We start from the raw sequence: 22,271 nt of genomic DNA, 5'->3' as shown, positions 1-22,271 counted from the left end.
ACCCAGTTGTGCAGCCATGCTGCTCTTGCTGAGCCTCTGCCTGCTGCAGCAGCAGACGGTGCTAGTGTATTTAGGTCAGCATCAAGGTGCTGGCTAGAGATGCCGGCCCTAGAGAGGCCTCTGTGCAGAAGGAAGGGTCCCAGGGGTGTGCGCCGGGCCCTGGCGCTTGCTGGACCACGGACTGCCCGGTGGAAGAAACACCAGCTGGGGGCCCTGGGGACAGCCAGGGTCCCCAGGGACACAGAGTGTTCAGAAGCTGCAGCTGCTTAAGCGCTGCCTCACAGTGGACTTGGTCGTGTGGAGGAAGATTCTGGGCGTCCACCTCACCTGTTGGCCCCAGCTCAGCCCCTCCTAGGAAAGCCAGGGTGGCATTGCTGCCCAGACCACCATGGGCTGGGGCAAGAACAGTGGCCTGGTGAGCCAGGAGCCGAGCATGGTCAGTGAGGACAGGAGGTCTGCATACTTGGCGACCACCCTGGCAGAACTGGGCGCCATGTCATGAGTTCTCAGCCAGTCCTGCCCCAAAGTGCTGCACAGCCTCCAGCCAAGGCTCGCAGCCACCCTCTGTCACCACAGCACATGTGGGTCTCCCGCTCACCTGGGCTGCCGAGGCCACATCCGGCTTCCATTTCTTCCGTGAGGCTGTAACACACACATGGCCCCTCCACCATATGCCATCCGACTTGAGCCGCTGGCCTCCCCCTTCGTCGAGGGGCACCTCCCTGGGGCAGAGCTGGGATGGCGTGGCTTCCCGGTGTGTGCTCTGAGGCTGGCCCATGATCTCTTTGATGTTGGGGAGGCACAGCTGGAAGCTGTCTGCCTCAGTGAGCGCCTGCAGCTGGCAGCGGCCATGCCTCCTGCTCCCACTGGGACATGCGTGGCCAGCGGCACACACGCAAGCCTGAGCGTGGCACAGCCCCTGTGGAAGGTCAGGGAAACCATTGTCTAATAAAGAAGGCAAATGAGGCTGTACATCTGCGTGCCGGTGGCACTGAGGGGTGGCGGCGGTGGTTTGGGGATGGCGGGCTCTTTCTTCAGAAGCTGCCTGGGTCTGCATCACCTCCTCCCCGCCCCCACGCTGGCTCCCAGCTAGAGAGATGTATATGCTTCTCGGTGGGAGAAACAAGACCTGGTCAGCAGTGGCTAGGATGGACTGGGGGTGGTGTGCAGGCACAGGGCAGAGTGGGGTCCCAGTCATGTCCTGGCGTGCTGTGCCTCCAGCTGGTGTCATCTCCTCTGCTGCCTTGTTATCACTTGCTCCCAGGACCTGTCTCGGCCTTCATTGAGGCCTGTATTGGCCTCCCTGTGTGTGTGTGTATGTGGCGGGGGGGGGGGGGGGGGGGGGGAGGACTGAGATTTGCTCAGGAGAGACCTGCCACCTTGCCTCCCTCTCCTCGGCCTGGGACAGCCCTATTTCCCAACGGACCTGGGCCTCTGAGCCTGTGTTGGGAGCTGTATGGGTGTCCCTTGCCCCGTTACAGTTTTTTTCTTCTGGCACGTCTGAAGCCTGGGACAGCTAATTCCCCCGGCACCGTCTGCCATGCCTGTTTCAGCAGGGAGGACATGATGCCCTTGGTTGGGAGACAGAAGGGGCACCACCACGACACGACCCATATCACGTCATGTCCCATCACGTCACGTGTGTGTGCACATGTGCCCTGGGTCTGCATGCCCACTGATGAGCCCATCCGAGGAGAAGCCTAGTTCAAGCCCCCACCCCAAGCCCAGGTTCTGGGAGCTGAGGAGCCACGGGAGCTGTGTTCATGAGGTTTACCAAAATCAAAGTGCATCCCCCCTGCTGTAGTGATAGGCTCAGGTGTGGCCCCTGGGTCTCCTCTGCCTGCACGCGCCCCCTCCCCCTCCCGCCCATGCAACTTGCATCCGAGTAAGAGGCCCAGAGTTGCTTTGGGCCTCGGGGATGAAGCAGTTGATTTCCAAAATGTTTCCCTTTTATTTGTAGCGTCTGCGTCTTTGCCATCAAGTGATTTTTTTGTTTTTTTTTTTTTGCCAATCCTGGGTCTTGAACTCAGGGCCTGACCACTGCTCTTGGGCTTTCTCAAGGCTAGAGCTCTACCACTTGAACCACAGCACCACTTTCGGCTTTTCTGTGTATGTGGTACCGAGGAATGGAACCTGGGTCTGTGTGTGTGCATGCATGCTCAGTGAGCACTCTACCATTCAGCCACACTCCTGGCCCCGGTGATCTTTTTAAATAGAAGTAGTTTCCTAGGTGGCTGCATTTGGACCCAGTTCTGTGGGTCTGCCGGCCTTGTGCTATGTGGCTTCTGTGGGCTTCACACCAGAAAGAAGTGACTTGGTAGCATCTCTTTGAGCATTTCTTCTGCCTGCAGTGGGAAGGTGACCACACTGCAAATGCCCTCTCCCTGAATCCCCCCTCTCCCGCATTCCCTGCCTCACGGCCTCCTCAGAGTGGGGAGCAGGGCTGGAAGCCCTGGGAAGGGAACCCTCAGAGTCACAGCTGTGGCAGGCACCTGCTGCCACCTGGTGGTCATAGCTGAGTATCACAGCGCCATCTGCAGACTGTCAGTTAAGTGTAAATTGCATTTTGACATGTTTTTTGTTATGAATACAAATGAAAAATGAGTTTCCTGAGCTATTTGGTTACTCATGATTAATCATGGAAGGAAAAACTGCCTAGGGTCTGCCATTCAGCTAGGGAACATGATCAGCGCAGGGAGCACCACCCGGCTCCCGAAAGCTCAGCTCAGCTCACAGTGCTGTGCTCACAGTCCAGGACCCCGTGGTGGACGTGCCTGGGGATGGCCGGGAGAAGCCAAAGCTGCCGGTGGAGAACCAGGAGCTTGAACAGGCCCAGATTAAGGGACCGGCAGGCGTGCCTGTGGGGGAGGACACCCAGGAGAAGCTGGAGGCTGCACAGGTGGACCGTCCAGGCCAAGGTGGGTGGCCAGCTGCAGGCACTGGGATGCTCATTTTCCCTGGTCCAGTCCTCCAGCCAGCCTGGGCCAGCTTGCTGCCCTCCCTTCCCTCCCCTGGGCCTGCCTGCTGCCCTCCCTTCCCTCCCCTGGGCCAGCCTGCTGCCCTCCCTCCCTTCCCCTGGGCCAGCCTGCTGCCCTCCCTCCCTTCCCGTGGGCCAGCCTGCTGCCCTCCCTTCCTTCCCCTGGGCCAGGCAGCTCTTATCCCATGGAACCTGGGGTGGTAACACTTGGCAATCCACAGGTGTCATACCTCTGGGGACCAGCACCCAGTCCAGCGTCCCCAGGAGGAATCGGGAAGCTCCCTAACCTTGGCTTCCTAGTCTGTCCTGTGTCCTTTCAGGTATCGCTGTCCCGATGGGTGAGGCCCACCGCCACGAGCCTCCCGTTCCTCATGACCAGGTGGTGGTAGATGAAGGTCAAGATGGAGAAGGGCCAGAAGAGAATGAGCTACCTTCCAGGCACCCTGGCAAAGAGGCCCCCGGGGACAAGGAGCAGAGGGCACGGGCGCTGCCTGAGTCACAGAGAGGAGAGCAGGAGCCAGAGAAGAGAGAGGTTGGGGCGAGGCCTCAGCAGGCCCAAGCCTTGGAGAAAGCAGGTGACCTTCCTAAAGGTCCCCAGCAGGTTCCAGAAGCAGATGGTCAGCCTGAGAGGGATGTCCCCAGACTAGGCGGCGGGGACGCGCAGCCCGGCCCCCAGGAGCTGATGGCAGTTGTGGCAGGTGAAGTGGAGGAGCCTGCCCACCATGCCCTGGGGGATGCACGGAAGCCCACCGAGAAGGCCCCGCAGCAGGAGCTCGGTGAGTGTCAGCCGGGGAGGGGCTCCGTTGTTGGTTAGTCCTCCCTCCCCGCCTCTCCCTTCCCGAGATTAGCATGTGAATGTGGCAGCGCCTCCAGCCGAGCCAGGCGTGAGGGGATGGGAAGAGGCTGGTGGCTTGACAGCTACTGTAGTATCTGTCACACACTTGTTTGCCAGACCACTAAGTGTCAGGTGCCATGCTGTTCTCCGGTGTCTGGGGGCACGAGGGACGGCTCAGAGCGCTTGACAGGTAACACACTGTTAAGTGCCCGTCGAAGAGCTGGGTAGCATGAGGCTTGCATTTTAATTGGCAAAGGTAGTTAACGTTGGCTCACTGCCATAAGCCTGTGCGATTGTTGAGTAATTTTTTTATTACTTCCCTGGTACTCATCAGGTTAAATATAAGCTGTGTGGATGCGAGAGGGGGCCCTGAGTCATTTTAGGGTACATCTGCTGCCTGCCTCCCTGGGACCCTTCGGGCCCCCAGTGCCGGCCGGCACAGCTGTCTGCGTCTCCGTGCACACAGGTGGCAAGGCCCCCCTCCTGGCCCAGAGGCCCGCGCAGGGAGAGCAGAAGGACACGGAGCAGCCGGGTGGAGAGCAGGCCGGCAGCAAGCTGGAAGGTAAGGCTGGCCACAGAGGTCAGGGAGGGGAACTCTGGCCTCCCCTGCTTTCTTTCCCAGGAGTGGCGACCCCTTCTGGGTCCCACCAGCACGTTCTCCATGACTTACCTGAAAAAAAAAAAATAGTTGAATTGTCATATCACATGGCTTTTAATGGTCATTTTTATTTCTTCTTAAAGTTGGCACACTAGTATCTCCACATGGTTTTGTTTTGTTTGCCAGTCCTGGGGCTTGAACTCCCAAGCTCAAGGCTCGTGCCCTACCACTTGAGCCACAGCACCACTTAGGGCTTTTTCTGTGTACATGGCACTGAGGAATGGAACCCAGGGCTTTGTGCCTGCGCGGCGAGTACTCCACCCCCAGGCCGTGCTCCTGGCTCCGGGGGTTAAAGACAACCAGGTGTGGGGCATTAGGGTGTCCAGGTGTGGAGGTGGATTTTGAGGCTGGTCTTCCCGAGGGGTCCTGGTCCTGGCCCCGGAGTCCACCGCCTCTCTTCACCCTGAATCCTGCCAGCGTTCCCTCTGTTTGGCTTTTGCACCCCTTCCCTGCCTGTGGAGCACCCTGTGCGGGGGGGGGGGGGGGCGGCAGTGGCCCTCTCAGTGTCTGCCTGTTGCTACACGCCTCCCCTCGTTCCCTGGACCTTCTGGGGATGAACCCCCCCATGTGCTGGTGGGAGGGAGCAGGGGCGGGCTGCACCGTTCTCTCAGGTCACCTTGTGGACCTGGCCTGCCTCTGGGGTTGGCAAAGCACCCAGCTTTGTTTCCTGCCCGGTCCACTCCCAGCGGGGCCTGGTGCCTCAGGACAGCACCAAGTCTGGGCCCCTGCAGGGCTCCCTGGAGCAGCTGCGGCTGCAGTCTGGTAGCTGCCCGGGGCCCACCCCTGTGCCCACACGGCCCCGGAGGGCTCCCCTGGGCTTCTGGAGTCCAGGAGTTACTTGGAAAGCTTTCCCACACGTACTCATGTCTCTGCTTGTAACCTGACTATGTTTGTTGGTTCTAATTTCTATAACCTGTTACCTAAACCTGTTTGATTCTTTGATTTTTTTTTCTTTCTGAAAAAGAGAGATTTTCACAGTTTTCCTATTTTACCTTTCTTCCGTATGCCTCTCAACGGGACGAACAGCTGAAATTAAAAAGATAGTAGCAGGTAGGACTGAAAAGGAGTGTATTGAAATGAAAAGCGTGTTTGTGGAGGGTCGATGGTGGAGAGCCTCACTGTCAGCACAGAAACTGCCTTCCCCCGAGGGCACCGCTCCGCCCTCTCCTTCTCAGCCCTCCCGTCACTCGTCTGTCTTGAGGGTGGTCAGGTGTGTGGGTTGCCCCGACACCAACACAGCTGACTTGAGGCGTGTGTGGCCTGTGTCCATCCATGTCCTCGGCACTCGGCCATGTCCATCCCATCCCGGGGCTCTAGCTGGCACAGCCTGTCACTTCTGTGTTGTTGTACATCTGTCCGCGCGGTTTTCAGCTGGATGTGGCCCCCTCCCCACCCCTCTCAGAGCCAGTCAGGTGCAGCCTGCGTGAGGGAGGCTCCAGGCAGCCTGGAGGTGTGGCCTTCATGGAATTCCCACTCTCTCGCAGCCAGGGTGAGGTGTGGCTCGTGCAGGTGGTGTGCTGGGCGTCCCCTGTGGAGAGAGGACATGGGGCCCATCTTGCAGACTCTGCAGGCCTCCTCTCCCAGCTTTCTGTCAATGCCTGTCAGGACACAGGGGCTGCCTCCCTTGGAGGTCAACCCTGGCCTTTGTGCAGGTGGCCACGCCTAACCCTGGCCTCCGCACTCTCTGCACCTGCCAGGGGTTTGTCCAGGTAAGGACACGGGGCAGAACCGCTCCATCTAGGCCCCCTGTCACCATTGGGCAGAACCGCTCCATCTAGGCCCCCTGTCACCTTTGGGGGGGCCCTGCCTGTGTCTCTGTGCTCATGCACAGGTGTGGAAGCTCAATGGTCACAGAATGCTCTCCCTTTGGACTTGAACTTTGACACCTATTCCTAACCCTTCATCGTGCAAAGATTCCTAATCTAAAAATGGAGTGTAGTGGGAAACTTCCATAAACCTTGGGTCTTGCTGCATAGAAACGACGCAGTTCCTCAGTAGAGAAAGCCAGCTCTGCTGTACCTAGCTGAGGTTGCAGCCTCTCTGCAGCTTGCCTCTTCCCAGCTGAGGCTGTGTGATTCCCCTTCCACTGTGGGGCTCTCACATTTCCTTAGCTTTTTCATTCATGGCTAACGCTCTGCCACTTGAGCCACTTCTGGCTTTTTGGTGGTAAATTGGAGATCAGTCCCTCAGACCTCAGCCTTTGGAGTCGTAAAGATTCCCTCCATGGAGGAAACTTGCTTAAAAGTACCAACTGAATGTGTGAAATTGGGGGTCGGGACTAACCTGTTCTCTCTGCTCTGTTTTCCTCTGGCTGTGCATTCCAGCCAGCGCCTGGCAGGTTGCTGGGGTCTCGGGGGATCTGAACTGGGGCAGTGGGAGAGCTAAAGCAGGCAGGCAGCTGCTGGCCACGGGGCCTCGCCCTGGGGCCCGCTGTGTGCTGTCAGGGGACAGTGTTGCTTTGTAGGTTTCAGAAGGTGACTGCCTGCACTGGCACTTGGCAGCCAGGCGTCTTGACTGTGTGTGTCCTCCCCAGAGGCAGGCAGAGCAGAGCTGCTGGACCACGCTGTCCTGCTGCAGGTGATCAAAGAGCAGCAGGTGCAGCAGAAGCGCCTCCTGGATCAGCAGGAGAAGCTGCTGGCAGTGATTGAGGAGCAGCACAAGGAGATCCGCCAGCAGAGGCAAGATGAGGACGAGGACAAGTCCAGGCCAGGTAGGCAGGGCCTGTGGTCGGGTAGCTATGGAGCTGAGCAGAGCACATGTGTGTGCGTGCGTGCGTGCGTGCGTGCGTGTGTGTACGCATGAGTGTTTGATCAAGGGAGGTGGAAAGGGTCTAGGTCCCTGGTCCTCACCTCTGGGCAGGGAGGGGTTCCTCCTGAGTTGTGCCAACCATCGGTGTTCCTCTGCCTGCCAAACCTAAGACCATTTTCATTTGCAGCAGACACGCAGGCCGAGCCTGGGGTAGCTGTGCCCAGAGGACAGAAGGACATCCAGGAAGGGCCTGCTGGGGAGGTGGTGGAGGACGCCTCTCGGCATCCTTGGCCTGGAGTGCCCGGTGGGGGCCCCACGCCACCCCAGGAGCTGGACCAGCCTTCCCGGGGGGAGGTGAAGGAGGCTCCTGGGCGTGGCTCTGATGTAGAGCCCCAGGCAGCCCAGGCCAGGCTGGGAGAGCAGGAGGGTGCTGCTGTGCCCAAGGTGGGGGATGCTGGGAGGGAACTGGAGCTGGTGCCCAGGCCAGACCCTCCCAGAGCACCTGCCATCCCCGAGCAGCACCTGGCCGGGGAAGTCCCCAAGCTGGGCGAGAATGGCTTTGGTGGAGATTCCCAGAAAAGGAAGCGTTTTGGAAAGGGAGCAGCTGCCGCTGGAGCCGACACTCAAAAAGAAGCCGATGGGCCGGGAGCAGGAACTGGTGCCCGGGCTGCAGGTCCTCAAGTAAAGCTGAGGCAGTCCAGCCAAGACCTGGGACCCGCAGTGGCCCCGTCTAGTGGACCGGCAGAGATGGCCCCCCAGCCCCAGGCTGTGCTGGGCCAGCAGGGGCCCCAGGCCATCTCAGACAAGAGCCAGGACGGTCTCTCAGAGGCCAGAAAGGAGGCTGGGGCAGGGGATCGTGCGCCCGCTCCTCCTGAGCAGCAGAGAGCAAGGGAGGACGCCACTCTCCAAGAGCCCATTCGGAGACTAGACCCTGAGCCTGGGCCTAGACGAGCTGCCCCTGGGGGACAGAAGCCAGACAACGCCAAACCCAACAGGGACTTGAAAGTGCAAGCTGGCGCCGACCTTCGGAGGCGGCGGCGTGACCTTGCCCCTGGCCCAGCGGGGAAGCCAGCCCCCCAGGACGGGGTGGTCATCAACTTTAACCCCCTGCCTGACGTCCAGGTGAACGACCTGCGCGGTGCCCTGGACACGCAGCTCCGCCAGGCTGCAGGGGCCGCGCTGCAAGTGGTCCGCAGCAGGCAGGTGAAACAGCTGCCCGGGGCCCTGGAGGAGGCCTGAGCCTGTGATGACTGCCGTGGTGGGCATGACGGTGGCCGGCTCCCCTCTGCGTGCTGCCCCCACATGGCCTGAGAGTCCAAAAGGTAGCACTGTCCTTGTGGCAGTCGTATGGCGCCACTCGTGAGGCCTCCAGCGTCTGCAGCCTGAGCTCGTGTGACTGACTCTCCACGGGTCAGCTCTCTGACCAGCAGCACTTGTGTGTCTTCACACTCACTGCCTCTGCCTGCTGGCCAAGGGGCCAACCCACCTGGGGCCTCTGGGGACCTCTGTGCTCCTCAGTTGCCTATGTTCTCCGTGCTGCTTCAGGGGCCAGGACTGGCCCGGCTGGCCCTGGGTGAACTGCAGGGCTGTTCTCCCTGTCCATTCTGAAATCAGCTACGAAATTAAAACAAGTGACACACCATTGATAGCCGTGAGGTGCCCTGAAGGAAAAGCCATGAGTTAAATCTGGAAGCCGTCAGGTGGGGACCAGAGGGTGTGGAGGAGCCCGCTATGGGGCGGGGCCTGTGCCCACCTGCAAACACAGGCCGCCATCACGTCAGGCCTGGACAGCAACCTGTGCTTGGGCACCACCTGCCATGTCCGTTGGCTTGGGCCCAAGGCGGGCCCTCGGAGTCCCCTCCCTGTCCCCTGACCATCAAAGCAGGAGAGCATGGCTGTCTTCTCCTCATAGACAGGAGGGGGCCTGGCATGCTCCCTACCACAGGGCTGTGTGTGGCCTAGTCTTGTGACACCTGGTAGCCAGGCCAGCATTCACAGGCTGGTCCCCCAGCCAGCCACCCTGTAGACCAGCTGCTACCCTTGGCAGACCTGGGGCCCAGTTCACGATAGAGCCGGCCATTGCTGTGGTAGCTGCCTGGCTGTAGCTGGGGTACCTGGACAGCCATGTGGCACTGCCCGTGGGCAGTGCTCAGATTGTGCAGGATGGAGCTCAGCCTTCCTTCATTGGGAGCCAAGTAGTGTGCTGTCGGGGTGGACGTGGCCCTGACACTGAGCACTGCTGTGAGGCCTTGCCCCAGCTGGTGGCACCAGGGCTCCTGTAGGTTGCTTGCAGCCTCCAGGCAGTGTTCCAGCCCTCCCACCAGATACTAGCATGGCACCTCGGACTTCCCGGGTCCAGACTGTGAGAAATACATTTCTGTTCTTTGCAGATTGCCAGTTTCCTATTCTGTTTTGTGACTGAGATGGGCTGAGCCAGACATGCTGGAATAGCTAGTCCCACAGGGAGCTCAGCTGCAGAGGCATCCTGAGGGCAGAGAAGCTGGCAGCAGAGGTCAACAGGACTGGGAGGAAACTGGGCTGAGGGGATGAAAGGAGTAAGCCCAGAGGCCTGAGGCAAGTTTGGAGGTGTAGGGGTGGAGAAAGCAAGGCAGGAGAGCACAGACCAAGCTCAGGGGCCCAAGAAGGAGCCAGTGTGGCTGAGATACGGAAGTTGTCAGCCAGTGAGCTGCAGTGGGTCAGGAAACAAGTCCATGCCGTGAGCCTAGGTCCTGAGTTGATCTTGGGGTCAGGGGTTCTGAGATGCTGTCATCCCCGGGCAACCTCTCTGTTGGTCAGCCTGGTGGTAGCAGCTCAGCCCAGGGTGAGGGCAGAAGTGGTCCCCTGAGATCCCACACTACCCTGCTCTGTGGGACCCAGTCAATCCCTTGCAATGGCTGGCTTCCACTGTTCTGGAAGCTGTGTTATAAAGTCTATGCACAGCGCCTGTCAGACTCGTGGTTTCCAGCACTTGTAAGTCAGGCCCATTCTGGAACAGCATTCTGATGCTACCCAGAGGCATAGACTTGAACTCACAGGGTGCAAGGCCTAGGGGCCCAAGCCCCAGCTCTGCTTCTGTGAGACAAATGGAGAGGAGACTCGGTGAGCAGCAGTTCCTGTGGGGCCCAGCAGGTGGCATTCGGGCCTGCAGAATACCACAGGAACACAGCTATGCTGAATGAAGAGTGCTGGCATACTCTGTCTAGCCTGTGTCATGGTGGGGGATGTGAGGACCAAAGCCAGGGTTTCAGCACTAGATGGAGGGCTGCAGGGGTAGCTTCTACACATGGAAGGGGCTGTGCACAGCTGGGCCCTCTTGGCAGGCAGTCCAGCACTTGGCTGCTTCCATACAACCAAGTTCTGCCTAAGCCCCCGTCTGTCATGTGTCCCTGTGTTTACTGGCTCCCTGTCTGCAGTTGCTGGACTTTCATCTTCCGTGTGTCCCGTGCCTGGCTGTTAAGTGTAGAGATGCAGTTTCATTAAATAGCTCTAGTGAAGCCAGGCCCCGGTGGCAGAGTTCCGTTGCCTAGACCTGATGTGTACACTCTATGTACAGTAAGCTCAAAACCACGAAGAGGCCCGGGGCTGGTGGCTCAAGCCTGTAATCCTAGCTACTCACCAGACTGAGATCTGAGGATCACAGTTCAAAACCAGCCCAGGACCACCAGATAACGAAGGGGTGCCGTGGCTCAAGTGGTGGAGTGCTAGCCTTGAATTGAGCTCAGGGACAGCACCCAGGCCAGAGTTTAAGCCCTTGACTACCCCCTCAAATAAAAAAGGCACACAAAGGAATCAACAGACGGGTTCACTGACATTTTAATCTGGTTTACGTCCTTACATAGGCAGCACTGGAAAACAGACTCTTGTTGCCTGCGCAAGGCTCAGCCTGGTGAGAAGAAACGTCATGCTCGGCTCACAGCCCCGGGAGCATCCCGCGGGTGCCGCCACCATGAGGCACCTGTGCGGCCCGCGGGCAGCGCGCGTGGATGTGAGGATGTGAGGGCTGGAGCGCGCGCGAGGTCCCCGCTAGGCGCCTCCCTTGAGGGTCTTCTCAGCCTGAAAGGTGAAGTGTCTCCAAGAGACGGCTCCAGAGCTAAAGCACCCCGTTCTGCCAGGCATCCGCTGCGTGTCAGGCCCTGACCCACCCCGAGGAGGGGCGTCACCTACCGCGGCCGAGAAGCAGCTGCGCAGCGCCGCGAACTCCCGCGCGCAGAGGTCCTTGTTGAGGCGGCCGCCCGGGGCCGTGGAGGCCTGCACGCACCTGCCGTAGGCGGAGGCCTGCGGGGGGACGCGGGGACGCGGGGACGGACGGGCGCCGTGAGGCCGGGCCCGGCGCGCCGGGTCCCCGCGCCGGGTCCCCACGCCGGGTCCCCACGCCCGGCCCCCGCCCCCCGCGCCGCCGCCGCCCCGCCCGGCTCCCGCCAGGCCCCTGCCCCCCGCCCCGCCCGCAGCGTCTGACCTCGGCCCCGCAAGCCGCCAGGTGCTCGGGGAAGGCGCGCAGGCGAGTCCGCACACGCCCCCACACAGCTCCGTTCCCCGACATGAGCCGCCCTTCCTGGCACCCGCGGGCGGGCGCGCGCGCTACATTCGCCCCTCCTCTTCCGGCGGCCAACGCTTGGCCAGAGAACACTTCCGCCCGCAGTCTTTCCTTCTCGTCCTGGTTGGCCCGCGTGTCCGGCTCCGAGTCCTGCAATTGGCTCTCTTCCTTGTCTGCCTCTGTGCTTGGACTTCGGATTGGCTCCTGCTCCAACGTCCTCGAGGCCCAATCCGGGACACGCCCCCGCGAACGATTGGTCGGCGCAGCGAGAGTCGCGCAGGGATTGGAGAGTCTGTGCCTGGCGGAAGCGGGGCGGGGCGGGGCGAGCGGTGACGCGGACCATGGCGGCCGCGCCGCTGCTCCGGGACCGCCTGAGCTTCCTGCACCGGGTGAGTGAGGCCGGTCTGGCGTCTGGGGACTCCGCTGGGGCTGGGGAAGAGGCGGAGGGCCGAGCCCGGTGATCGAGCGGTGGGCCCGGGGGACGCGCCGTCGGGAGCGCGCACGCCGCCAGCCGACTCCTCGGGGGCCGGGAGGCCGTCGGGGCGGTGGCCGTGGCAGCCTGGGCCGAGCGGACCGGGGCGTGGCGGCTCCGGACGCGCCTGACTGGGAAGGTGGCGGCCGGCGGCGCGCGGCCCCTCTTCCCCCCAGGTCCCCGGCGGGCGCGGCCGTGAGCGGCCACTGCGCCCCCTCCTGTGCGTTCAGCGTCCACACTGTGTGGAAATTCCAGATGGTGTGAGTGTGAGAACAAGTGTCTGCTCGCCCTCCCCCCCTTTTTGTGGGTCATGGAACTTGAACTCGGCCTGGGCGCTGCCCCTGCCCCTGGAGCCACAGCCCCACCTCTGGTTTTCCAGGGGTTAATTGGAGATGAGTCCCACGGACTTCAGTGCTTGAGCCGCCTGAAAAGCTGGGATTATAGGTGTGAGCCACTGCGCCTGGCTACTGTGTGTGTGTGTGTGTGTGTGTGTGTGTGTGCGCGCGCGCGTGCCAGTGCCAGTGCCAGTCCTGGGCTTGAGCTCAGGGCCTGAACACTGTCCTTGGACTTTCTCAAGGCCAGAGCTCTACCACTTGAGCCTCAGCACCACTTCTGGCTTTTTTCTATGCATGTAGTACCAAGGAATCGAACCGGGTCTTCATGCATGCTAGGCAAGCACTCTACCACTAGGCCAAACTCCCAGCCCAGTGCCTGGCTACTTTTGCTTTTTTTTTCTTTTTTTGCCTGTCCTGGAAACTGGGCAGTGATCTTGGACACTTTTTTTTTTTTCTGCTCAAGGCTAGTGCTCTGCCACCTGAGCCACAGCGATAATGCCAGCTTTTTCTCTGTATGTGGTACCAAGGAATAGAACCCAGGGCTTTATGCATGCGAAGCAAGCACTTTACCACTAGGCTACACTCCCAGCCTTTTTGGTGGCTCATTGTTTCATGGTTTTGTCTGCCCACGTTGGGCTGGCTTCAAACCCAATCCTTGCCAGGCAGGGTGGCTCACGCCTGTCATCCTGACTAGTCAAAAGGCTGAGATCTGGGAATCAAGGTTCAAAGCCAGCTCAGGCAAACATAAAAGTCTGTAAGACTCTGATCTCCAATTAACCACCAGAAAACTAGAAGTGGAGCTGTGACTCTCGTGATAGAATACTAGACTTGAGCTCAAGGACAGTGCCCAGGCCCAGAGTTCAAGCCTTAGGACTGACTAACAAAAACAAAAGCAACCAGTTTTCTGGATCTCATCCTAAGTACCTGGCTGTTGCCATTTTTCAAAGCCATAAAAAGTACGTATCTGCAACACTAGTTACATAACCAAACACGCGACAACGTGTGGATGTAGAAGTTGTATTGTTCTCAGGAAGCGGCCAGCTAGCTGGTCAGGCCGAGCGCTCTAGTTCTTCCACTCTTCCCAGTCTCCTTCAGCGGCTGTGTGAGATGGTGATGGGTCTTGGTTCTTGTTTCCTCACAGCTCCCTATTCTCCTGAAGGGAACATCAGATGATGACACTCCATGTCCTGGCTACCTGTTTGAAGAGATTGCAAGTATCCTTCCTCAGTGTTCGTGGCATGGGGTGGGGGAGTACAGCAAGCCGGTTACCAGGAGTCCTGCTATCCTAGGGCCATCCAGGGCTCCTTTGCCATAGGAGCCAGGTGTGACCTGAAACCAGCCTGTGGTGGGTCCTCCCCGGAGAAGTAGCCCAAGGAGGCCAACAGCAGCAGGAGGGCAAGCTTCTCTCTGCCAGTGTGACTTGGACTTCCCTAACCAGAGCGTGTCTCAGAAATCTCTCATGAGTCCCTGGGCAGTAGCCAGTGCCTGCTGGAGTACCTCCTGAGCCGCCTGGACAGCGGCTCTGGCCATGTGAAACTCAAGGTGAGTCCTGGAGTGGGCTGTCGGGGTCAGGCTGGACGGCAGGCTGGGCCCTGCCTCACCCACGGACCTGCCGACTCCCCAGGTGCTGAAGATCTTGCTCTACCTGTGTGGCCATGGCTCTTCCTCCTTCCTGCTCATCCTCAGACGCAACTCTGCCTTCATCCAAGAGGCCACAGGTAGGGGAGCAAAAGGTGTGCTGAGGAGCACCTGGGCCAGGGCAGTGTGGGGAGGAAGTATGCGGGCTCCTGCAGGGTGGAGACCGGCTTCCATGCAGACAGGGCTTGGGGACAGTCGGATGGGGCATGAGAAATCCTGACCACAGGCCTTGCTGTCTGATCAGGGAAGCCTCCAGAAGTTGGTGTTGGTGGGAGAGAGCCCTGGCTCGGAGGGGTGAGGTGGGGTGGGCATTGTGCTGGTCAGCCCTGGGACACAGTGGCTGCCCTGGTGCCCACTGACCTGGCACTGTGGGAGGGGAAGGGGAGCCCAGCGTCTGCTTAGGGTCCTAAGGAAGGTGGTTCCTGGCCAGCCGTGGGAGACGGATCGGGATGGCTGAAGTGCTGCATAAGAGGATTGGGGCCGGGAGCTTGGCCTGGGGGTAGAGTGCCTGCCTAGCGTGCACGAAGACCAGGGTTGGATTCCTCAGTGCCACATACATAGAAAACAGCGGGAAGTGGGGCTGAGGCTCAAGTGGTAGAGCTCTAGCCTTGAGAAAGTCCAAGGACAGTGCTCAGGCCCTGAGCTCAAGGCCCAGGACTGGGGAAAAAACAAAAAAAAGGATTGGGTGCAGTGCCCATGTCCAGCCTGGCCCCATTCTACCTCTGTGCCCTGCAGTGTTTGCAGGGCCCCCGGACCCTCTTCATGGGAACAGCTTGTACCAGAAGGTGCGGGCAGCCGCCCAGGTGAGCCTGGGCCCACAGTGCAGGAGGACCGGTGCCGGGGGCTCCCGGGTGTGGCCTTGCCCCTAGTAGCCGCTCCACAGCCCCAGTGGCTGGATGACAGCAGAGCGAGTGGCTGGAGACAGGACCAGGACACTGAGCACAGCCTTCTTATCTAGGACCTGGGTAGCACCTTGTTCTCGGATGCCCTGCTGCCACTCCCACCCTCCCAGCCACCCAGGGCCCCTCCTCCTGCAGGTACAAGACCCGTGACCCCTGCGGGCCCATCTTGGGCTCCCCCTCCACCGGGGTCAGCTGCACTGACGCTGTGTCCTCCCTTAGGCATGGGCTCCCAGGCCAGGCCGCATAGCACCCTCCAGGGTTTTGGCTACAGTAAGGAGCGGGGCCGCGCAGGTGAGGAGTGAGGGCCTGTGTGGGGCTTACCCGGGCTGGAGCACAGGGCTCTCCCCACCCTCCTTCCTGACTTGGGTCCCACTGCTGCTCTCTCCGCCCGGCTGGCTGGCTAGCCTTCCTTTGGTCAGGCTTCTGCACGGACAAGGGAGAGGAGCCAGGCTGAGAAACTAGGGCTCTGCCGTGGACACCAGGGTGTCAGTCCATTGCTAGAGGGGTGAAGTGGCAGTCCTGGGCAGAACAAGAGTGTAGAGAGGTTCCGGGTGGGCCCTGTGTGAGACGGAGGGAGGGAGGGAGGGAGGGAGCAGTACCCTCAGCTGCTGGCTGTTAAGGATGTGCCTGGCCGTCTCCAGCAGGTTCTAAATGAGCTAGCCCTGCCTCAGGGCCATCTGCCAGGCCGTGACTCAGACATTCTGGTCACAGCTCTTGAGGGCTTCGGCTGGCATTAGTTAGAGATACTCCTTCTCTGGCCTGGGCCTTGCATCCCTAGTGAAGGTCAAAAATGTTCTTTCTTAGAGCAAGTTTCAGGATGCCTTAGCTGCTGAAATAGAGGGTGCTAGGAAGCTTCCAGAAGATTTGGGGACGTGCATGGAGTCCTAGCTCTGTATCCATAGTGTAATCCAACCTCCCTCGCACTGAATGGGAAGCCCCAGGGCTGCCTCAGTGCTCCTTCACTGTGAGGAACATGGGGCACGGTGGGTAGGGAGACCTCAGGCACTGTTGCCAGCCCTCCCTTCTCCTGGAGCGGGGGGGAGGCCCAGACACTCAGCTCTCCCTCCTTCTAGGCACAGGTTCTGCAGGCGAAGCTCTTCTGGCTACTGTTCAGCGAGCTGCAGAAGTGGTGGCCAAAGCTGTGCTTCCTGGGCCTGAGCTTGCTGTTGCACAGAGACCTCTGCCGCCGAGCGACACCTATCAGCCTGCCGCGACTCCTCCAGCCAGCCACAGTCACCCCACCTCCAGGAACCTGCCTCCTGGGGCCCGAGGTAGGGAGGTGAGGGCCCCTTGCCTTGGGTCTGGTCCTCCTTCTGTCACTCACGGGAGCACAGAGGCCAATGACCAGTGCCGCCCCACGCAGCGAGCACCATGGGCCCCAGCCTGGGTCTGGGCCTGGGCTCAGGAAGATCAAGAACACACACGCCAGTGAGGTGCCATTGGCTCAAGAGGCTGAGATTTGAGATCTGAAGCCAGCCCATCTGTACGTGCACGCATGCATGTGCGCACGCACACAACGCACATGTACACGCACACGCTCGCGTCACTTCCAGGAGTCCTTGTGAGGAGGCTGTCCGTGCTCGGCCTGGGACACAGCCCCGTCCCCTGTGCGGGGAGGCTCCAGAGGTCTGACCTGCGCGCCCTCTCTCCCAGCTATGAGGCACCAGCCTGGGCAGGCCGGAGGGGGCTGGGAGGAGCTGGATAGCAGCCCCAGCTCCCAGAACTCCTCCCGAACCAGTGACCTGAGCAGGGCCTCAGACTCCATCAGCCGCTGTGGCAGCGACAGCTACTTGGCGGGCGGCCTGGCAGAACGGTGAGCAGGGAGTCCTTCCTGTCCTGGACCTGCAGCCGGGTGGGGAAGCTCCCTCCTCACAGCTGCCCACAGCACCCAGCACCTCCACCCTGCTGTTTCTGCCAGGGCCGAGGCTGTGGCACCGAGTGACTGCCAGCAGGAGCTGAGCCTGGTGAGGGCAGTGGCACAAGGGCCTCGTGCCTTCCTGAGCCGGGAGGAGACGCAGCACTTCATCAGAAAGTGAGCTGACACCCAGGACTGGGGGAGGGGAGAGGGGGGAGGGGGGGACGGGTCTGCGGCTGCCCACACACCCTTCCCTGGCACAGGTGCGGCCTGCTCAACTGCGAGGTGGTGCTGGAGCTGCTCCTCGGCCAACTGGGCCAGGCCAGCGAGGGCGAGCAGATGGTAAGGCCTGGAGAACGTGCCTGCCCTGTGTGTGCACACACACGCTTCATCCGTGGGCTGGGAGTGTGTACTCTGGGAGTGTGTCTTGTGATGGGGTGCTGACTGTGAGGTCTGTCCTGACTGTGCGCGGCGGGTCCCCTGGCTGGCTGGAGGCTGACTGTGTGCACGGTGGGTCCCCTGGCTGGCTGGAGGCTGGCTGTGTGCGAGGCGGGTCCCCTGGCTGGCTGGAGGCTGACTGTGTGCACGGTGGGTCCCCTGGCTGGCTGGAGGCTGACTGTGTGCGGCGGGTCCCCTGGCTGGCTGGAGGCTGACTGTGTGCACGGTGGGTCCCCTGGCTGGCTGGAGGCTGACTGTGTGCACGGTGGCTCCTCTGGCTGACTGGAGGCTACCCAGGAAGTGCAGTTGTTTGCCAGCCACTGCTAGCCCTAGGGAGCACTGGGGGAGGCATGCAGGTGGGCTCTGGGGCGGGGCTTGCTGTGTGGGTGGGATAGTGTAGTCACCGATTCTGTCCGTTGGTCCGGTCATCCGTAGAGAGCCCTGTGTGCCATCGCGTCCCTCGCTAGCGCTGACCTTCTGCCCCAGGAGCGCCTCCTCCTTCTCTCCCAGCAGCGCCTTCTGGAGCTCAGTGCCGGCAGCCGGGGACCTGTGGCCAGCAAGGCCACCAAGGTGGGCGGTAGCCAGGTCCATGTGTGCCTGGGTCCCTGGGAGTGGCAGAGGCTGTCGCAGCCGCCTTGACCTAGCCGTGATCCCTGCCCATCCCCCTGTGACCCCAGCCCACGCGGCCCTCCCCCGTCTCAGCTGCTGACTTGCTGTGGGTGTGAGCAGCCTCACTGCGGGGCACCTGTGACCAGAACTTGGGGTGACCAGAGGCATCAGGCCACACTGCTTCCTTCACTTCTTGCTGCACTGTCTGGCAGGTCTCAGACTTTGGTAATGGTGGCGGGGTGCCTCCCAGCCGGCTCCCCTCTCACCGCCTCCTCCTCTTCTCCAGATCCTGCGGCACCTGGAGGCCTCCTGTGGGCAGCGTGCCCCTGCCCCAGCGCCCCTCACCAAGCCTGGCTCCTCAGCTGCTGTCCAAGGCCTGTCTGACCTGTGGACTGACCCTGTGCTGTCTTCTGAGGCCCCTGTCTTCTTCCAGCCACTGGGTTCTGCCCCAATCTTGCCTCAGATCCCTGAACCCACCCCATCCCCAGACACCTGCCTCCTCCCCGACCCCAGGATCCTCAGCAGGACTGAGCGGGGCCCAGGGGATGCAGCCACCAGAAAGGACACGCCTGGTGGGTGCCCGGGCAGCCATGGCTCCTTGTTTGCTGGCATGGAGCTGGTGGCCCGTCCACGTCTGGTGGGGTCGGGAGCAGCCACGGAGGAGCCCTGCCCAGCCCCTGGTCCCCCCGCCATAGCATCACCAGGAGAAGCAGCCCCAGCGCTCCCAGGCCTAGAGCCGTCGGCCTTCTCGTTCTTAAATGTGTGATCATGTGGGCGGTGGCACGCCGGCCTCCGTGTCCTCAGGGGCCTCCAGGACCCTCCAGCCGGCCCCTTGCCACAGCCCCATGTCCCCGAGGAGCCACCTAGCTGTCTGCCGGCAGCCTCCCCACCCCATCCAGCCCCTCCCTCACCAGCCTGCTCAGCCTCAGGTGGGCCCCTAGCCGTCAGGAAGTCACGGGGACCCTGTGGGCCCCCAGGGTTCACAGGCGGACACTGGCACTGAGGAGAGGGGCTGCGTGACACCCTGAAGCCAGCTCCACAGCCCTCAGGGCGTCCACTTTCCAATGTGCCCCAAAGCAGGCGGCCCCCTTCCCTCTGGAGGACCAGGGCCATACACGGGCCCTGCTTGCCTGCCTGCCACTGAAGACCCACGACAGCACTGCAGGCCACAGTGACGGGGCCCAGGCTGCCTTGGTGTCCAGGTGCCAGGCTCCCTCAGCTCCTGCCCCAGCCCCGCTTCTCCATCTTGCCAGACACTGACATCTCGGACTTGAGTTTGTGCAGCTCCACAGGCAGGTGGTGAGCACAGAAGTGCCAGCCCTGGCTCGCAGGGCAGGGCTTGCCCACAGCTCCCCCTCCCCCTCACCGGGAAGCTTGTGGCAGCCCTGAGCCACAGCCTTCTGGCAAGGAAGCCAAGGGAGCCCGGTCCCTGTGTGACCCTCCTGTGGCCACTGCTTCCTGCAGACTGGGAAAGGCAGACGAGCCATGCTGCCCAATAAAGCACTGTTTACAGAGCCTGCGTGTCTGCGTCTCAGGCATGCTTAGCAAGAACCCAGGGACATCTCCCTGAAGTGTTCCGCACGTCTGTTCCACCTCGCCTGCCTTGCTGGCAGCAGCGTGTTGAGTCCTGACCGTGGAGCGTGTGCCTGACTGCTGCCAGGTCCACAGAAGTGGACTGCAGTTCTAGAGCAGAGCCCGGGCTCCCAGAAGGCTGACGCGCCCAGGTGGCCCTGTCCCAGTCAGCTGGGCATTCTGTCTTCTTTTTTGGTGGGTCTGGGGCTTGAACTCGCAGACTGGGTGCCGTCCCTGAGATTTTTTTTTTCTTTCAAGTCCATTATTGTACCACTGGGCCACAGCTCTGCTTCCAGCATTTTTTCTAGTTAATTGGAGATCAGAGTCTCTAAGAAGACTTTCTGCTACCTGGGCTGGTTTTAAACAGATCTCAGGTCTCATCCTCCTGAGTAGCTGGGATTACAGGTGTGAGCCATGGTTGCCTGGCTTGCCTTTTTGTTTTCTGTGATGTTCTACCCACTAAGCTAGCTAAATCCCCAGCAGCCCCTCTGCTGGGCTTTTAAAAAAATTCATTTATTGTGGGCTGGGAGTTTGGTCCAGTGGTAGAGTGCTTATCTAGCATGCACAAAGACACTGTTCGATTCCTCTGTACCACATTCATAGAAAAGGCAGGAAGTGGTGTTGAGGTTCCAGTGGTAGAGAAAGTCCAAGGACAGTGCTCAGGCCCTGAGCTCAAGCCCAAGACTGGCAAAAAAGGAAAAAAAAATTATAGAGATGATATACAGAGGAACTAAAATTGCAAGAGTCAGATAATGAGTACATTTCCTTTTTTTTTTTTTTTGCCAGTCCTGGGCTTGAGCTCGGGGCCTGAGCACAGTCCTTGGACTTTCTCAAGGCTAGAGCTCTACCACTTGAGCCTCAGCACCACTTCTGGCTTTTTTCTATATGTGGTACCGAGGAATCAAACCCAGGTCTTCATGCATGCTAGGCAAGCACTTTAACCACTAGGCCAAACTCCCGGCCCCTACATTTCCTTTTGTATAGTCTCGTTCTCACCCAGTTCTTCCCAGTCCCTCCCTCCCCACGAATTGTACAGTTCACTTTCACCCTTGTTCAGTGAGCTCCACCGCTGTACTCTTTCACCCTTTTCCCCTCGAGTTTTGTGCCCTCCTCCCCCTATCCTCCCAAAGATATACACATGAGCACATATAAGGTAAAGAAAAATCATCAAAAACTAGGGCCAAAGCCAGGTGTGGTGGCTCATGCCTGTAATCCTATCCACTCAGAAGGCTGAGATTTGAGGATGGCCGTTCAAAGCCAGCCCGGGCACTAAAGAATGTGAGAGTCTTACCTCCAATTACTAGAAAAGGGGAAGTGGGGCTGTGGCTAAAGTAGTAGAGCACTAGCCTTGAGCTGAAGAGCTCAGGGACAGTACCCAGGCCCAGAATTCAAGCCCCCTGATTACACAAAAATAATGACTTTAGGTCTAGGAATGTGACCTAATGGTAGAGTGCTTGCCTAGCATGCATAGACCAGGGTTCAATTCCTTGGTGCCATATATGTAGAAAAAGCTGGAAGTGGTGCTGTGATTCAAGGGTAGAGTGCTAGCCTTGAAAAAGCTAAAGGACAGTGCCCAGGCCCTGAGTTTAGTCCCCAGGACTGGCAGAAAAATAACAACAAAAAAAGTATTGCTTCTATATCGTAGGAGTTTGTTTCAGTATGTATATATTTTATATAAATATGAAGAGGCTCATAGGCATTGCACCATTGTATTTTTCTAGTAACAGTATCTTTTCTTGGTCTCCCTATGTGTGAATATCTAGACTTCTGTATAATTCTCTTTAAGTTGGTACTGCCAAGCAACCAGACATCCATATGCAAATCAGAAAACCTCTGGCTAGTGTCTGAGACTCACACTCGGAATCCTTGCTTACTCCAGGAAGCTGGGATCTGAGGATCATGGTTCAAAGCCAGACCAGTGAGGAAAGCCTGTGAGACAATTATCTCCAATAAACTAACACCCCCCCCCCGCAAAAAAAAGACACAAGAGGAGCTGTGGCTCAAGTGGTAGAAAACTAGCCTTGAGCAAAAAAGCTCAGGGACAACACTCAGGCCCTGAGTTCAAGCCCCAGGACTGGTTACAACAACAAAAAGAAGAAAGACAGAAAAAAAAAGAGAGAGACCTAGGTCCTCACACCTTACTCAAAAATTCAAGTATAGCCCTGCAGCTAAGCTACCAGACTTCAAGATACATTGCTATTGTTGGGGAGGCAATGACCTGGCACAGGAGATAAAGGGAGCACAAGCCATAAGGAAATTGGACTGTATGTTAAACTGAATGAGGCCGGGAGTTTGGCCTAGTGGTTAAAGTGCTTGCCTAGCATGCATGAAGCCCGGGGTTCGATTCCTCGGTACCACATACATAGAAAAAAGCCGGAAGTGGTGCTGAGGTTCAAGTGGTAGACCTCTAGCCTTGAGAAAGTCCAAGGACAGTGCTCAGGCCCTGAGTTCAGGCCCCAGGACTGGCAAAAAAAAAAAAAAAAAACTGAATGATTGGGGCTGGGAGTTTGGCCTAGTGGTAGAGTGCTTGCCTGCCATGCACAAAGACCGGGGTTCGATTCCTCAGTACTACATACATGGAAAAAAGCCAGAAATGGTGCTGTGGCTCAAGTGATAGAGCTGTAGCCTTAAGGAAGCCCAAAGACAGTGTTCAGGCCCTGAGTTCAAGGCCCAGGACTGGAAAAGAAATGACATAGCT

General features: G+C 59.5%; 3 protein-coding genes across 8 annotated transcripts in view; 2 read left to right on the top strand and 1 right to left on the bottom strand.

The window, feature by feature from the left end:
• The window catches only part of Slc38a10 (solute carrier family 38 member 10), a 40,827-nt gene extending 31,217 nt beyond the window's left edge, over positions 1–9,610 (top strand). For 3 of the 6 annotated variants that reach the window (XM_090351349.1, XM_090351353.1, XM_090351354.1), the window contains exons 12-17: positions 2,751–2,918; positions 3,298–3,753; positions 4,279–4,374; positions 5,497–5,520; positions 7,004–7,180; positions 7,406–9,610. In XM_090351349.1, the coding sequence (XP_090207475.1) occupies positions 2,751–2,918; positions 3,298–3,753; positions 4,279–4,374; positions 5,497–5,520; positions 7,004–7,180; positions 7,406–8,457 (1,973 nt within the window). In that variant the 3' untranslated portion in view covers positions 8,458–9,610. The remainder of the gene's footprint in view (positions 1–2,750; positions 2,919–3,297; positions 3,754–4,278; positions 4,375–5,496; positions 5,521–7,003; positions 7,181–7,405) is intronic. The other 3 variants (XM_090351350.1, XM_090351352.1, XM_090351351.1) reach the window with 3 other exon arrangements.
• A 1,631-nt stretch (positions 9,611–11,241) lies between these two features.
• Positions 11,242–12,015, bottom strand: Ndufaf8 (NADH:ubiquinone oxidoreductase complex assembly factor 8). The gene is made up of 3 exons (XM_090351355.1): positions 11,675–12,015; positions 11,383–11,493; positions 11,242–11,271 (listed from the first exon to the last, which is right to left on the bottom strand). Exons 1-3 carry the CDS (start codon positions 11,756–11,758, stop codon positions 11,242–11,244), a joined length of 225 nt encoding a protein of 74 aa, XP_090207481.1. The 5' UTR covers positions 11,759–12,015.
• A 28-nt stretch (positions 12,016–12,043) lies between these two features.
• Positions 12,044–19,510, top strand: Tepsin (TEPSIN adaptor related protein complex 4 accessory protein). Its single transcript, XM_090351356.1, has 13 exons — positions 12,044–12,141; positions 13,701–13,773; positions 14,010–14,101; positions 14,184–14,277; positions 14,933–15,000; positions 15,156–15,234; positions 15,319–15,390; positions 16,173–16,370; positions 16,753–16,912; positions 17,018–17,131; positions 17,218–17,296; positions 17,828–17,962; positions 18,288–19,510. Exons 1-13 carry the CDS (start codon positions 12,094–12,096, stop codon positions 18,765–18,767), a joined length of 1,692 nt encoding a protein of 563 aa, XP_090207482.1. The 5' UTR covers positions 12,044–12,093; the 3' UTR covers positions 18,768–19,510.
• Positions 19,511–22,271: the final 2,761 nt, after the last annotated feature.

Source organism: Megascapheus bottae, chromosome 17, assembly GCF_031878675.1.
Source record: "Megascapheus bottae isolate mThoBot1 chromosome 17, mThoBot2.hap1, whole genome shotgun sequence".
In the NCBI taxonomy this organism is placed as follows: domain Eukaryota; kingdom Metazoa; phylum Chordata; class Mammalia; order Rodentia; family Geomyidae; genus Megascapheus; species Megascapheus bottae.
This window is presented reverse-complemented; position numbering and strand designations above follow the sequence as displayed.